Source organism: Pholcus phalangioides, unplaced genomic scaffold (assembly GCF_987345545.1).
Source record: "Pholcus phalangioides strain wild (caught in Gottingen) unplaced genomic scaffold, Ppha-v1.0 ptg000008l_1, whole genome shotgun sequence".
Classification (NCBI taxonomy): Eukaryota; Metazoa; Arthropoda; class Arachnida; order Araneae; family Pholcidae; genus Pholcus; species Pholcus phalangioides.
Window position 1 is genome coordinate 59,670,811 of NW_028301601.1, and position 15,896 is coordinate 59,686,706.

General features: G+C 38.0%; 1 protein-coding gene across 2 annotated transcripts; it reads right to left on the bottom strand.

Annotated features, from left to right (window-relative positions):
• Positions 1-2,766: 2,766 nt before the first annotated feature.
• LOC149084675 (uncharacterized) lies at positions 2,767-15,054 on the bottom strand. 2 transcript variants are annotated; one of them, XM_089235096.1, is made up of 4 exons: positions 14,746-15,054; positions 12,145-12,295; positions 5,460-5,866; positions 2,767-3,059 (listed from the first exon to the last, which is right to left on the bottom strand). In XM_089235096.1, exons 1-4 carry the CDS (start codon positions 14,900-14,902, stop codon positions 2,836-2,838), a joined length of 939 nt encoding a protein of 312 aa, XP_089091222.1. In that variant the 5' UTR covers positions 14,903-15,054; the 3' UTR covers positions 2,767-2,835. The 2 variants fall into 2 exon arrangements, with proteins under 2 accessions (XP_089091222.1, XP_089091221.1); XM_089235095.1 differs by lacking the exons at positions 12,145-12,295; positions 14,746-15,054 and adding an exon at positions 8,516-9,450.
• Between the last annotated feature and the right edge of the window lie 842 nt (positions 15,055-15,896).

Consider the following 15,896-nt stretch of genomic DNA (forward strand, 5'->3'; position numbering starts at 1 on the left):
ATTCACTCTGTTGCCGGTGCCCATTTGATTTTTAGCGCAAAAAAGATTAAACTCGGCACCCTTTATGGTCTAGCGCCCGTTGCACCAGCCCGCCCGCCATACCTTTGGTGCGGCCCTGCTCACAGGCGTACGCTTCATTTTCGTGGGGGGGGGGGGGGGGGTTCGTTTCTTACCGCATAATAACACTAAAATCTCGACGTTTCCCCCCCCCCCCTTCCTTTTTTATCAGTTATCATATCATAGGTGGAGATACGGGGAGGGCAGCATCAAAGGTATTCGATTCATCTAATGTATATGTGTATATATATGAATAAGCATCATCATCATGCCCCCCCCCCAGCAATGACCGTGCCCCAGACTTTCAAGTCTATCCTCCACTTATGTACAGGGTGTCCTGTAAGTGCTAATGCGGCCTTTATCGCTTTATTTCATCAACCGTCCGTCGTAGAGATGTGATTCCAGTTTAAAAAATGCTCAAAAAGCATTCAAAAATTACCCTGTACCAGTTTTAAGAGTGAAAATACAGTGTGTCACAAAATAAAAAATACATTAGAAAGTGCCTTGTTTTTTCTTAGCCCAGCAAAAAAAATCTATGTTTCTAACTGCAATATTCACTGAAATATTTTAATTCAAAAATCAGAGAAAAGTTGGGAAATAACAGCAAAAAACATACAGACAACACTTCTTTCCTCTCATTTCTGTCCTTTCCCAACTTTTATGTATTCAATTTTTGAATTCAAACATTGCAGCTAAAAACATACGATCTCTTTTGTTGGACTTGGAAAAAAGGGGGCAACAACTTTCTAGTTGGAAGTTAAGGAACGCGGGAACCGTATAAAAATTTAATTTTTTTTTTGACACATTGTATTTTCACTCTAAAAATTAGTACAGAGTAATTTCAAATACATTTTAAGCACTTTTCAAATTCAAACCATACCTCTAAAAATTGTTGATGAGATAAAGGCCGCATTAGCACTTACAGGACAACACCCTGGATATAGGCTATTGCCATGGCCTACACAAGGGTGTGGGCTGACAAGGCTCAACCCCTAGACAATTACCACCATTTTTATTTTTTCATGCTACAAATTCATTACAGAAGTTGTCTATAAACATGGGCAATTTACTACCTAGTAAGTTGTGCTGTAAGTGTGTGTATCTAGTGTTGTGGTTGATTTTTCAGTGCTGCCATCTATATTTCAAAAGTGAGGTACAATGACTGAATATTTGTATTGACTGTGGGCCTGTTGCTCTCTGTAGCAAAACTTTTTAACGAGGAGATCGGCTCGCATTTGTGTCTCAAAGTTGGAACCCCCAGAATAGTTTCAAGGATCAATGAAATTCTGAAATGAATAAAAAGTGATTTTTTAGAAAATCATTGAAAATCAAGAATTGAGTAAAGTACAGGGACGCCGGCAGTCAAAACTGTTTGGTATTGCTCGAGTAATGAACATAATGTTCACTTGGATATGTATGAAAACCATACGTCACACATTCAACAAAAATGTCAGTTTTTGGTAAATCTTCCATCGCTCGAACTCATGGGGAGGGAAAGGAGGTATATTTGAATGATGATTGGTGTTGCTGAGCATTGCCATTCAAATGATTGGTGTTGCTTTAACAACATGAGCATATATGTTCCAACGTCCCTGGTAAAGTAGTAGAGTACTTTTCAATGATCTAGAGGCACCTGTTGTTTGATTCAGGGCCATCATCCAGACTCTGTTGCCGAATCTTCAAGATTCAAGCCAGTATGTGACAAAACATGTGTGCAATCATGTGATCAATCAAAAGAGTGACCTAAAGAGCAAAGGCCTAGGTCAGAGTGACCAAAGTTATGTGTGAGTATAGCAGTGACCAAAAAAAATGACCTAGAGCATGTGAGAGACCAAAACAGTGTACAAGCATGTGAATGACAAAAACTGTTTAAAAGTATGTGAGTGACCCGAAAAGCGAGGGACCTAGAGAATTATGAGCATGGGAGTGACATGGAAAACAAGGGACTAGATCGATGAAAAACTGAAATAGTGACCTAGAGAGAGTGCAAGTATGTGAACGACCAAAAGAATGATATAGTTAATTTATATCATGAAAAAACAAACATTATGACAATCATTCCGGGCCCCAGGGCTGTAGCCCTGTAAGCCCCCACTCTTGTGGGGGGTCCATGGGCATGGGAGTGCCCAAAAGAGGGACATGGAGACACAAGCATATTCACAAGGGGTGGCAAAGTAGAAGCACAGGGAGACAAATTCAAGGAATGGGTGGGTCAAGAAAGTCAAACTAGAATGGGAGGACAGCAAAATTTGTGTAGCCCACAGGCGACAAAACAATAAATTCAACACTAGACTCTCTCTCTCCACTTTTCGCATTCATCACTTTCATCATCTGGTATTATAGTGAATATTTTTTACACACCCCGATACCATCAACTGAAGGTCCTTTGACCATATTTGGGTGGGCTCATGTTTTAAGACAGCCATGCCAGACAGATACGTCTTAGAAAGGAGTTATACATACCTAATAGTTAACCATGAGGTCATATTAATGATTTAAGAGGTTTGGTGGGGTAGAAGGGCTTTTTCCGACTTCCATAAAAAATGTCTTTCAGAGGTCAAACAGAAAATTAAGTTTGTAACAAAATAATATATTGAAACCGAAGGAAAACAATTTTCCAATGATTTTTTTGAGATCAATGTTCAGCTCAGTATTCTAGACCTGGAGTCCTGCTGTATTGTCCATTAAGATAATTAACCAATAAAATTATCATAAAAATATAAAAATTTTATTAAAAGAACAGTATAAACACAAAATTGAACTTTTGAGGAATCAAATTTACAAATTATTGTCATTTTGAATTTGAAAATCACGCTCTATCACAAGTTTGTGAATGTTCAAGAGTTCTCGCTGTTGTACTTCCACAGGCCAAGTTTTAATGATGGATCCAAGATACTTGAAAAAGCTGTCTACATGGCTGCTGGTTTCGTTTTTTTGCTGTGCAGGTTGGTGTGTGGCGTCATTCTCCTCTTTTGTCTTTATTCTCTTAGATGGTATGAAATCTGTAAAAGATGTGTAGATATTCGTATGAATAAAGATATCGTAGAAGGACTGTTTGAAAATATAGAGAAAATGTTCCTTTCACAAATGTTTCAAAATTATGCAATTATTCAAACATGCTTAACATTATTCAAATGTTAGGCACCAAATTCTTCAATCACATAAGAACGTGATGCCTGGGATTTGTCAAGCCCTAGTTACCAAGCGTGTGCCCCCAGAGCCACCCTTACCTGATTCGAGGCCCGGTGCAAGAATAATTTTGGTTCTCCTTAGTCCCAATTTATATATTTTGTGGGGGAGAAAAATTGAGCACCCAAAGATTCATGCATTATCATAGAATATGCGGAAATGTTAAAAAATATCAATCGCTAATAAAAATTAGAATTAATGAAAGAAAAAACCCAGAATTGATGAAAATTCAGAATTAATGAGAGAGAAAAATCCAGAATTGATGAAAATTCAGAATTAATGAGAGAGAAAAATCCAGAATTGATGAAAATTCAGAATTAATGAGAGAGAAAAACCCAGAATTGATGAAAATTCAACCCAGAACAGATAAAAATGCAGAACTAATGAGAGAGAAAAAACCCAGAATTGATGAAAGTTCAGAATTAATGAGAGAGAAAACCCCAGAATTGATGAAAATTCAGAATTAATGAGAGAGAAAAACCCAGAATTGATGAAAGTTCAGAATTAATGAGAGAGAAAACCCCAGAATTGATGAAAATTCAGAATTAATGAGAGAGGAAAAAAACCAGAATTGATTAATATTCAGAATTAAAGAAAACTCAGAATTTGTAAAAATTCCAGAATCAAATCAGTTGAATCTCAGACACCTTGCTTATAACAAAAAAAAAAGGTTTTTTTTTTAATGTATGTATATATTATTTTCCCTTTTCTACTGTGAGTACAGGAGACACGGTGTGACCACACCTGTCGCATACCCCCAAGGGCAGTTCTGCGTGCGCTTGCATTCTATTGAGCATAACCAGGGATCCCTGTACATCAGGATATCATACTGGGGTGTTGCATTACGTATCTATACAGGGTACATCTGTAAGTGCTAATGCAGCCTTTATCTCATCAACTATCCATGGCAGAGATACTGTTTCAATTTAAAAAATGTTCGGAAGATGCATAAAAATTACCCTGTGCCAGTTTTGAGGATGAAAATACAGTGCATAACAAAATAAAGAAATCATAATTTTTACATGGTTCCTCCCCTCGCCCAATGAGAAATTTGTTGCCCTGTCTCTCTTGAGGCCAACAAAAAAAATTCACTTTTCTAAGTGCAATATTCGATGAGATATTCAAAAATCTGAAAAAAAAAGTTGGGAAAGACCTGTTTAAAAATGAGGGAAAGGAGCGTGTTGTCAGTTAGTTTTTGCTGTCTATTAATACCATTAAACTCATTTCATAACCTTGGAGCAAGAAAGAATAAACATTTTTTGTAAATGGTTTTTGTTTGTAATGGTATATGATATATAGACCAATGTTTCCCAAAGTGGGCAATGGAAACGGTCCGGGGGGGGCGATAGAAGCTATGAGTATAACATAGGATCCTATGGGTTCACTTGAGTCGGGGCGATGAGAGGGAAAAAAAATCTGAATAAGGGGGCGATGGAACAAAAAAAAGTTTGGATAACTATGATGTAGACTCTCCGTTCGTAAAATGCTTCTTTGTGTAATTGGTCTGCTGAGATACGAGTCAGGATTTTTATGCATGAACAGCAATGCTTTGAATAAATAAAGTTCATGAACGTTAAAATGAATTAGTGATACACTGCCTTGCGAGAAAATATCGTTAATATGCAGAATATCTTGTCAAAAAAAAAAATCAGAAACAATTTATAGATAAAATAGAATTTTTGTATGTTTCTCCCCCAGACAGTTAATCGGTATAATATATGTGTAAATTACCCATGCATAGAAAGCTTCTCTGAAACTGTTATACGAAATAATCAATTTTAGTTTAAAAGTCGAACTTGAAATTGCCGTTAGTTTATTGATAATTAGATTAGTGCGACCTTTCCATTTCAAGTTGGACGAGACAAGTAATCCAAGACATCTATAATTTATTACTCTTTCTACACAAGCGTGCAATTTCCAAAATTTATCCTATCATATTTCTAGCTATGGGGGAGGAAAAAAATTGCAACACTAAACAGGATATCAGGAATCTGCGTAAGAGTGCAATTGTGTAACCTGCTCTAACACCAGAATTCAGCTAAACAAATTGTGGCATTAAATCAGAGTTCAACTGCACATGGGTATAAAATCCGATCTCCGAAAAAACTGAACGTTTTCACTAGAAAAGAAAACCCTCATTGTGTCTCATTATTATCCTGGTCTGTCATGTAGAAAACAATGTAAATGTAATGTTTTTTTTTAAAAATACGTACTTTCAAATGATTTTCGTTTGGTAGCATTTGCAGAATATTCTGCAGTATTCTCTACAGAGCTAGTACTGCCAAATTCTTCAAATTTTGTATCACAATAAGAAATATTAGCCTGCTGTGGAGCTGATTCTTTAAATCTTGCACCAATCTCTGTCTCTTTAGACTCTGTGACATTATTAGAACTCACACTTGTTACCTTCATCACAATTGGTGTCACGCTGCATGGCAAGATCATTTGCGGATTGTCTGATTCGTGAGATTCTGCTATGCTGGACTCATCGTCCAATATTTCTATCTCTTCAGCATCTGGAGTTTCCTCTTTCACTGTGATGGCCTTGTCTGTCTGGTTGGGAATGATGTATGTTGGTACTGTCGGTTCTGAGCTGCCTGGCGGAGTCGCTGGGTGACGACTGGAATTGGAAGGAAAACACAGCTTAAATATGAACAAAGAATAGAGTTCAATTGAATTGATACAGGGGGTTGGACAAATCGCAAAAAAATCTAGGTGCCAGAAAAAATTTTACCCGCAGAAAAGGTCTAAATTGTTTCTTTCAAAAGCAAAAATTGTTTCTTTCGACTTTTTCAGGGCATAGTGACCCACTTCCATGTTTGAAGATATGCTGCTGTAAATTCCAAACATTTTATGCAGCTCTCAGCCTGCAATTTAGTAACTACAGAAAATATTTCAGGCGCAAACACCAATTCTTTATTCATCATGGCAACCTGGGATTTGTCCAGCTCTGATACATACACCGACCAAAAATTAATTTATTGTAGGGGGGGGGGGAAGGCTCCATCAAAAACCTCGGTCCAAAGGGGGTAGTCTTAACATGTGGATCTGTCAGATATTATATATGAAATGGGGGGACGGGGTAGCCCTTGTGACCAAATATAATTATCACAATAAATCCTAATACATCTCACACATTGCTATAAACTGAAATGACTGGCTCTTTAAATCCGGTAGGAGGGGTCCCTAGGGAATGTCTTTCCCTAAAGTTTTTCATGGGTCTCACAATCAATGCCATTTTAACACATACCCAGGGGCTTGAGAGTGAAGAATCCCTCACAAAAACGCAATCTGATTGAAATTTTTTTGGGAGTAAGCATGTAAATTTGTAAGCCAGGTAGGGCCTCAGAAAACTCACTTGGCCCAGGGAAGCTCTTGATGTTCTTAAGATGGCCCTGCTCATGGTGTTGTTCAGAATTTGTGGAATGTTAAAATTTTTGTCAACATGAAAGCGACTGGTAGTCTTCTAAGTGGTTCAAAAGAGCTTTTAAAGAGGTAAATGTGAACGTCCCTACATGCTTTAAAAATCAGGGTTTTTTTTTGCAATTTCTCTTTTGGTACTTAGTGTTTACCATTTTTACCTTTCAATTTTAAGTCACTGCCATGCAATTGACTGACAGGAAAATCCATTGACGGAAAAATCAGTGCTGGGAAAATTCATTGACAACAGTTCATTACCAGCGAGTGACTGAATGAGCCAGTGAGTGATCACCAGAATGACCGAGTGGGTGAGGGACTGATTGAGTGACCATATGAGTGAACTTGTGAATGTGTAAGTGACCAAGTGAGAGGGCGACAGAGTGATTGAGCAACTGTATGCGTGAACAGTTGCGCTTTAGTGGTACAACTATAAAGAAACACTTCTCCAATCCCTTGGTATTGTTATGTTGGCATTCACTGTATTTTTTTTAATCTTAATTAAAGACTGTCTTTTTATTGATGTTGTCCACAAAGGCACAGCAAGGGGGTATCTTTATAGTTGCTCGCGTTGTTGAGTGAGCGAGCGATTGAACAGCTCACTCGTGCATACTCATCTGCTCACTGACTTCTTGATTCACTTGATTATTCACTTAATCAGGGGATGAGCAACGACATATGGCATTTCGTGTATGAATTGCATGGTAGTAAACTTTCTGCTGATTAATTTTTTGCGTATAATTGTTCATATTATAGATCCCCTGGTTACATGGGGGGGGGGGGAATGTAGGTTTTCACGACAAGCCTTTCTCACTTGTTGTTACTGTTTAACTTCAGAAGATATCTGCCACAAATGTGGACGAAATGTCAGGAAGAAAATGCCTTAACTATTAGGCCATGACCCGATAGCTGGGAAATCGCTTGTTGCAATGAATTTCTTAAAGAGAAATTGAATTCTTTGTCTTCAAACAGTATTGAAAACGACAGAAATTATAAATATATAACGGTGCTTTCTTCCGATATATTTATTTTTTCACCACGAAAATTTTTTTTATCATCTGGAGGTGAAACTAAAAATCTACTGGTGTAATACTTGAATGACCCCCCCCCCACCCCACCTTCTGGTTATTTTTCTAACTTCTTTCAGTCCATCCCAATAAGAAGCTCTTCAATAACAGCTTTGGTCCATCCTTTAATAGTTTGTGCTATCCTTTACGGCTCTTTTCTAGAACTCCTGCCCCCCCCCCCTGCAGAGCCGCAACTAGTGGGGGGGGGACAGGTGGGTCTGGTCAGTGCCGTCTTAACGCATGGGCCCCCGCGGACGTAAAGAGAAGAGGGGCCTCACAAGAATGAGATCCGGTTGAAATTTTCTAGGATTTACCAGGTAGGGCCTCCGAAAAACCACTTGGCCCGGGGGCCCATGATACTCTTGAGACGGCCCTGGGTCTGGTGCCCCGGGTGCGGGACTAGAATGGGAGCGCGAAATTCTTTTAACTGCTCCTTCGTCTACACAGCACGGGGGCGATGAAATGCATGCTTGCCCCGGGTGGCTTGCGGCTCTGCCCCCCCCCTCCTCCGCGCAAACTTTACGATAAACAAAAAAATATCAAAAACATTAAATGCATATTTCATTCGACAGAAAAACTTTAGCGAGCCTCTGAGGGGAGAGTGGACGTTATATCGAATCGAATGGTCGTTATATCGGAGGTTTCGAAAGGTAAAAAAATAAAATTTAGCTTCTCGAAGAAAACTAAATATCGGACGGAACTAAGAAATATGTACATCATTCATAATTAGTTATAAGCAATGAAAATTAATTTAAAGAAATTCAATTATATTTTTCTTTACGTACTTGTTATTAAAATCGTTACCGCAATTAACCTTCACGAAAAAAACGCCGTGTCTCACTTTAAATTTTTGAAGCCATCCGTTCGATGCCTTGAACGCCGTTTCGTCGATGTCCATGTCTTGGGCCAAACTCTGGGCTTGAGTCTTCAGCATGTTCCCATCTACGGGGACGTCTACCGACTGCATCAATTTCAGCCACTCGTACAGAGCTTTCTCCAGCTGCCGGAATTTGCCGTCCCGGGATCTCCTTCGCGAACAAGGTACGCCCAACTGTTCGGCCTTCAAGATGGAATCGCGGTTTTTGATTATTGAGAACAAAGTACTCTTGGGAATGTTAAAAGACTGGGCTATCTTGGATTTGGTCATCAATTTCTTGTCGACTTCCGCCAAAACTTTCAGCTTCCGTTCCAGGGATATAGAGTTGCGCTTGTTCGGCAAAGCCATGATCAATGGAACGTCTGTTACAGGGTAGTTCCGATTTTCCAGCGTCCACTCTACATTTCTTCTACCTTTCTCATCTGAAGAAAAGTGACTGATCGTTTAATGCTATCTGAAGATAATTCCTTCCTAGTGGTAGGAAAACATTATCTGAACCTTTTATGTTCCCCCCCCCCCAACTTTCATTGATCCAGATTCCACGAAATACCCCCTACCCCGAAAAATGAAGGGCGGTACAGTATAACAAACACGGGTACTGATCAATATATATATTCACTCAATATAACACCCCGTCGTGTCTCTGAGCATTAAAAGCTGCTTATACCGGTCAAACACGTTCGAAGACGGATTTCGTCCGTTTCGCGAAAGAAAGGGTAGGACAAGCAACGAGTTCTGACGTTGTATTGGATTGGATGACCTTTGGTCGTTATATTGAATGATATGGCAGTCCGGACGCTATGACGCTCGTTCGTTATAACGATGATGGTCGGCTGTGGTTTTCCATCGATAACGTTCTTTTAGTTCGGTCTCATGGCCATATGTCCCGGGTCATGGGTAATTTTATTTACACGTAATACACGGTATTTACACGTAAACTCAACCGTCCCGACTTTCTTATTTTGAAAAGTGAAACCTTTTGTTTACATTTCGTTAAGGAGTCCTCTTGAATTTTTATTCTTTATTTAAATCACACTCACACACAAGAATTAAAATTAACCCACTTATTATATGATGATAATTATAACTATGGATATTCACCTGAAACGTTTGTGATATTTTTGAACGTTTTATTTTATATCATTTATCGTAATTCACTGTAATTTGCAGTAGCGCTTCATTTTTAACGATCGGCAATTTTCCAGTGATTTTAGCAACACACATAATTTGCCACTTTGCATGTTTTTGACAATTCACTATTTACCCAAAATTCGGAACCTATTTTAATCAAGCATTTTTTTTAAGCAAAAATAGGCAGATAGATAACTCCAAGGAAATTTTCGAAATATCTAGCTCCTATCAAAAAGACAGAAAACAAAAACGATTCTTTTCTACGTTTCTTTAATTTAAATTTGTGTCTTTCACGAGTAGCGCAGGAAGTCGCCATATTGATTACCTTGACTATGGTTTGTATATCCCTCAAGAAAAAAGGAAATATCACGTGATCCAAAAAGCCTCTATTTCCCGTCCAATTTTACGTTGATGTCAATCATAATTGACAGTTTTGCTTGCTTTTAACATAATTTTTAGTGACAATTATCGATTTCCTGTATTTGGAACAATTCCCACATTTTTCTTGAGGAAATATGGATCAGCTCAAGGGCGTAGCCGGGGGGGGGGGGGGGGGACTTGGGGGTCTGGTCCCCCCCCGAAATGTGAGAAAATGACCGAAAAAAGGGAAAAAGATGGCCAAATCCATTGTTCTGTCACTTTGGTCCCCCCCCGAAATGAAAGTGGTCCCCCCCCCCGAACGAAATTTCTGGCTACGCTCCTGGATCAGCTGAATTCTTATCACTGCAATTTGAAGTAGTGTTTTATTTCCCGTGACTGGTGTGTTTTTGGTGATTTTTAGCAACAATCGGTGACTTTGTTAACTTTTGTCATCGTTTTTGGCGATTCTATATTCATATTTGGGAAGAGGTGCAAGTTCTAAGAATTGCGATAAACAGCAATCGTCCGTTTTTTCCCGGGAAATTCAGGCTGAAGTTATCATTTTGTCGTCAACAACAAATAGCCGTGGGCTTGGTCACCTCCATGAAATTAAACAATCAGTGAACAGAAGCCGGACTCTCTAACATTTGATCTGTGGGTTACGAGAATATGCGGTGGGTTACCCGGGGATCACCTGCAGGATATCATGCCCCTCCAAATCAATATTCTAAGGGGGGCCTTTCTACCTGACTGGAGAGGGAAGGGCGAACTGTGTGTGTGGTGTGAAAGTTTGTTGGGTCGTCCTGTTTATTTACAGGACAGACAAATTTTCCCGCTAATTCCGCTCTTGGGGAGAGGGGATCGTTCCTATCGCCCCCCCCCCCACCTCTCGATCCATGCTTGAGCGAAAACAGACATCTTCATTTTCGAATGAAGCTGAGGCAAGCGGATCTGGGGCGATGTGTCGGAGGAGTGACCTACTGTGTTGGATCATTCCGTATCTTACGAGAAAGACATTTCTCCCCTATTATTCAGCTCTTGGAAGGGGCGACATCCCTCTCCCTGGATCCGAGCTTGCGTCCTTCCCCCTCTCGCTTATGCGCACCACAGGTGCATCGTGCTCGTGTGACGAACCGTTTACATTAAGATGGCCCTGGGATGTTATCTCCTCCGCTAAAGAAACACGCCTCTAAAAATGTTGTATCGACTATACGTTAAAAGCGGTTTTGTTGTTGGTATCCCGCAAGGAACAGAGCGGGGCCATGTTTGGTGTTATGGTTTTGTTGCTGGAAATCAAATTTTTTTGGTATGTCGCCGCAATCTGTTGCAAACATATGAAAACTGCCAAGGGTGCACGCGAATATACTTTCTTATTCCCAAATTCCATTATCTGGCAACATGGGCAGAAAGTTGAAAATATTAAGAGTGAGGTCGTGTCAGGTTCATAGTGGAGTGAAGAGCTGCAAGTTCCAAGAATTGCGACCAGGAAGAAAAAAATGCATAGGGGTGAAGATATCCGCACATTTTAAAAGAGGATGTGTGTGTGTGTGGAATTTGTTTTCGTCATCTATTATGCACTCCCGTTCCTCTTGGTCGCCTCACTATGTGCACGCCCTCAGAAACATCATGGGCAAGCAAGATGTTCAGGGGAGCCTTATATCAGACTTTTCCTTCAATCACCAACTGTGAAGCCTGCTGGGATCGAACCCGGGACTGACGCATGGGCTCACCCGGGGCACGACCACCTAGATAACCTATAGATAGGTTATATAGGAGGTCGTGCCCGTGGGGGGGGGGGGGGAGGGAACTCAGGTGCATGAAATGACCTCATGGCTAAGAGATCTGCTACTTTGAATTTCGGTGGTAAATACATAAACTGACTGGTAATTTCGGTCGGATATGGGCCTCTAACATCATTTGCCCAGGAGCCCTTGATGAGACGGCCCTGAGCGGATACAGACTCTTGAACGGGGTAGGGCGATAGCTCACCGTATGAACCCACCCCGTGCTAAATTAATTTATTAGTAGAAATTAATTTCCTCTTACTTAGCGTTCCTGAGTAGAAACGGGTCAAGGAAACTCATCATCCCGTAATAGTACCACTTGGGTTTACCATTGTTTGCTTCTCCTTCGATTCTTTTCTTCTCCTTCACGTATCTGTCCCGTAGGTTCCGCCATCGTTTGTGACAAATCTCGCCTGAAAAACGAATAAATTCAATACAAGTTGAAAAAAAATCTGTCAGCTATAGGGCAGATAACTACTGCATTCCAGCACCCTCCCCTCTCTCTCACACACACGCATTAATTAGCATAGATTGGGAGGGAAAGAGGGAAGTACGTACATTAATTTGTGAAGCGGGATCATGATATGCATGTACTGAATTACAGTCACTGCCCCCTCCACAAAGCCGGGGCTGACAGGGCTCCAGCCCAAGTTTTCCGGAACGATTATCATAATTTTTTTTTGTTTATTCAAGCTATTAATTCACTATAAAGGGGCCCGTGAAAAGTCTGGCTTTGGGGGGGGGGGGCACCAAACATCTCAGCCTAGGAGCCAATTTATGGGGGTGGGGGGTTGACACAAACTAAAGATATTCAAACGAGCAGAATATATGTGTGCTAATGTTTAAAGATCCTGCACGAGGTCATCTGCTCGCTGAACATTATTTAAATTTCATCGATAAGTTAATGAAATTTCATCAATAAGTTAATGAAATTCCATCGATAAGTTAATGAAATTTCATGAAAGAAATTATTTCAGAACTGATGAAAATTAAAAATTAATGAAAAATAATTTAATAATTACAAGATTTAAGAATAATTTGAAAATTTATGAAAATTAAGAATGTTAATTTGAGATTCAGGATGAATGAAAAATAACTCCATGATTGATAAAAGAAGCACTTTCTAGGCATTTATCAACATCAATAATTAATAAAAGTATTTTATCATTCTTTATTTTACTTCCTTATTCTTTCATTAATTCTGAAATTATTTCTGATTAATTCTGAAATTATTTCTGATTAATTCTGAAATTATTTCTGATTAATTCTGAAATTATTTCTGATTAATTCTGAAATTATTTCTGATTAATTCTGAAATTATTTCTGATTAATTCTGAAATTATTTCTGATTAATTCTGAAAGTATTTTCATTGATTCTAAATTTTCATCAATTTTGAACTTATTCCAAAAATATTTTCAAAATATTTTTTTTCACAATTCTGAAATTATTTCTTTCTCTCAACAGTTCTGGAATTACTTTCATCGCGATTTTGAAATTATTTCTTTCATAAATTTTTAAAATACTTATTTCATTAATTCTGAAATTATTCTTTTCCATTAATCCTGAAATTATTCTTTAAAGAATAGAATACATTCTTTATATATATATATATATAGAAGAATAGAATATATTTCATTAATTCTGAAATTATTCTTTTCCATTAATCCTGAAATTATTCTTTTCCATTAATCCTGAAATTATTCTTTAAAGAATAGAATACATTCTTTATATATATATATATATAGAAGAATAGAATATATTTCATTAATTCTGAAATTATTCTCTTTCATTAATTCTGAAATTATTCTCTTTCATTAATTCTGAAATTATCATCTTCCATTAATTCTGAAATTATTATTTTTTATTAATTCTGGAATTATTCCCTTCCATTAATTCTGAAATCATTATTTTTCATTAATTCTGAAATCATTATTTTTCATTAATTCTGAAATCATTATTTTTCATTAATTCTGAAATTATCATCTTCCATTAATTGTAAAATTATCATCTTCCATTAATTCTGAAATTATTCTTTTCCATTAATTCTAAAATTATTCTCTTTCATTAATGCTGAAATTATCGTCTTCCATTAATTCTGAAATTATTATTTTTTATTAATTCTGGGATTATTCCCTTCCATTAATTATAAAATCATTCTTTTTCATTAATTCTGAAATTATTCTTTTCCATTAATTCTGAAATTATTCTTTTCCATTAATTCTGAAATTATTATTTTCCATTAATTCTGAAATTATTATTTTCCATTAATTCTGAAATTATTCTTTTCCATTAATTCTGAAATTATTCTTTTCCATTAATTCTGAAATATCTTTCATCAGTTTTGAAGTTATTATTTATTCTTATGCATTATTTTTTCTGAAATTTTATCCAATTTTTCATCAATTCTGAAATTGTTTTTCATCAATTCTGAAATTGTTTTTCATCAATTCTGAAATTTTTTTCATTAATTCTGAAACTAATTTCCATTAATTCTTTATTTTCGTCAACATTAAAATGATTTTTTCATAAATTTTTAAAATATTTTTTCATTAAATCTGGAATTATTTTTCATTAATTCACAACGCGCATGAAATGAAATTATATAAAAAAACATGCGTAAAAAAAGGGCTGTGTTAACGAGTTGGTGGGGGAATTATTCTTGGGACCTCCTTGAATCTCACTCACGTATTAAAAATATATATATATATATTTGTGCAGTTCTCTTTTTATGAAAAAAATCTTCGAAAATTTGTGGGCTGGGGGCGCCACTGCACGCCCAAGAGGAGTCGGACGTCTCCGCCGCACGCGCGCGTCGATCATATAAATAAACAAACGCTTGCGTATGACGTTGCGACAACTTACCACTCACTTCGAGCTTCTTTCCGATTTCTTCCCACGTTTGAGTTCTCTGCGCGAGATATTTGTATTTCTCGTGGTTGACGTCATAAACGACCGGATGGTCTTTAACTTCCAATATCAATCGCAACTCGAACCCACGTTTCTTCGCATTTCCATCCATTACTATTATTATTATAGTAACTTCTTGACGGACGCGATAGATGATAGCGCATCCGACGGATTGTCGACTCCACGAAAAAAAAAAAGAAAAACGCGCACGTAGGTGCGGCAGGGAAACGTCCGGCCAATCAGATCACGGGACGTCTATCAAGTAAACAAATGAAGCAATCCGTCCGGCATCGTGTGTTTTGTCCTTCCAGTAAATCCTATGAAGTTACCATATAACACGTTTTTTTTGCAGTACATTTCCGTGACTTCGTCAATATAAGAATTGACCATATTTGTCAAGATACAAACGGGACATGCCAATGACGGAGCTGTTTCATCGAGAAAAGTAGGGGAATTGTCGACCAATAACTGAAATCATGCCGAAGGTGAACAAATTGGCCTATTACAGTCGGTGTAATTCGAGAAAGAGTTTTGTTTAGAGCAGTGGTTCTCAACCGGGGCCCAGATCACGGGACGTCTATCAAGTAAACAAATGAAGCTGTGGTGGTCGAGTGGCTATAGTGACGGACTCGCGATGCGAGGATCCGGCATTCGCCCTCGGAGGACCCGTCTTACGAGCCAACAAGAGAGGTAACACGGTTACCTATTAAAAAGTATAATTTACGGCCAAGAAGACATGCATCGGTTGTTTCACCGACATCTAATAATCGATACAATTTACGCCCAAGAAGACAACTGTTTCTTCATCCTTTTCCGGCGGGTGTGAATGAAATGGAGATGCCGGACATATAGACGTCAATTTATATCTTATTACCGCTTGATTGCCGAGATTGTTATATTCTAGATTGGATAAACTCACTTCCAGATGCTATCACATACAAGACAAAAATTATTCTTTGATTATTTATATAAGGACTATTACAATTACGGACTGATTATCTGTGTATGATGCTATATGATCACAATTTGTACGATTATTTATTCCAGATTATTTATTGTATATATGTATATCATTGTTATTTTCACATAAATTAATAAATTTCCGG

Excerpts from the sequence above, each read along its gene's own strand:
- LOC149084675 (XM_089235095.1), bottom strand. The coding sequence starts at position 8,955 with ATGGCTTTGCCGAACAAGCGCAACTCTATATCCCTGGAACGGAAGCTG. Across the intron at positions 5,867-8,515 it reads GGTAACGATTTTAATAACAA|TCGTCACCCAGCGACTCCGC; the intron begins GTACGTAAAGAA and ends TTCCAATTCCAG. Across the intron at positions 3,060-5,459 it reads CAAACGAAAATCATTTGAAA|ATTTCATACCATCTAAGAGA; the intron begins GTACGTATTTTT and ends CATCTTTTACAG.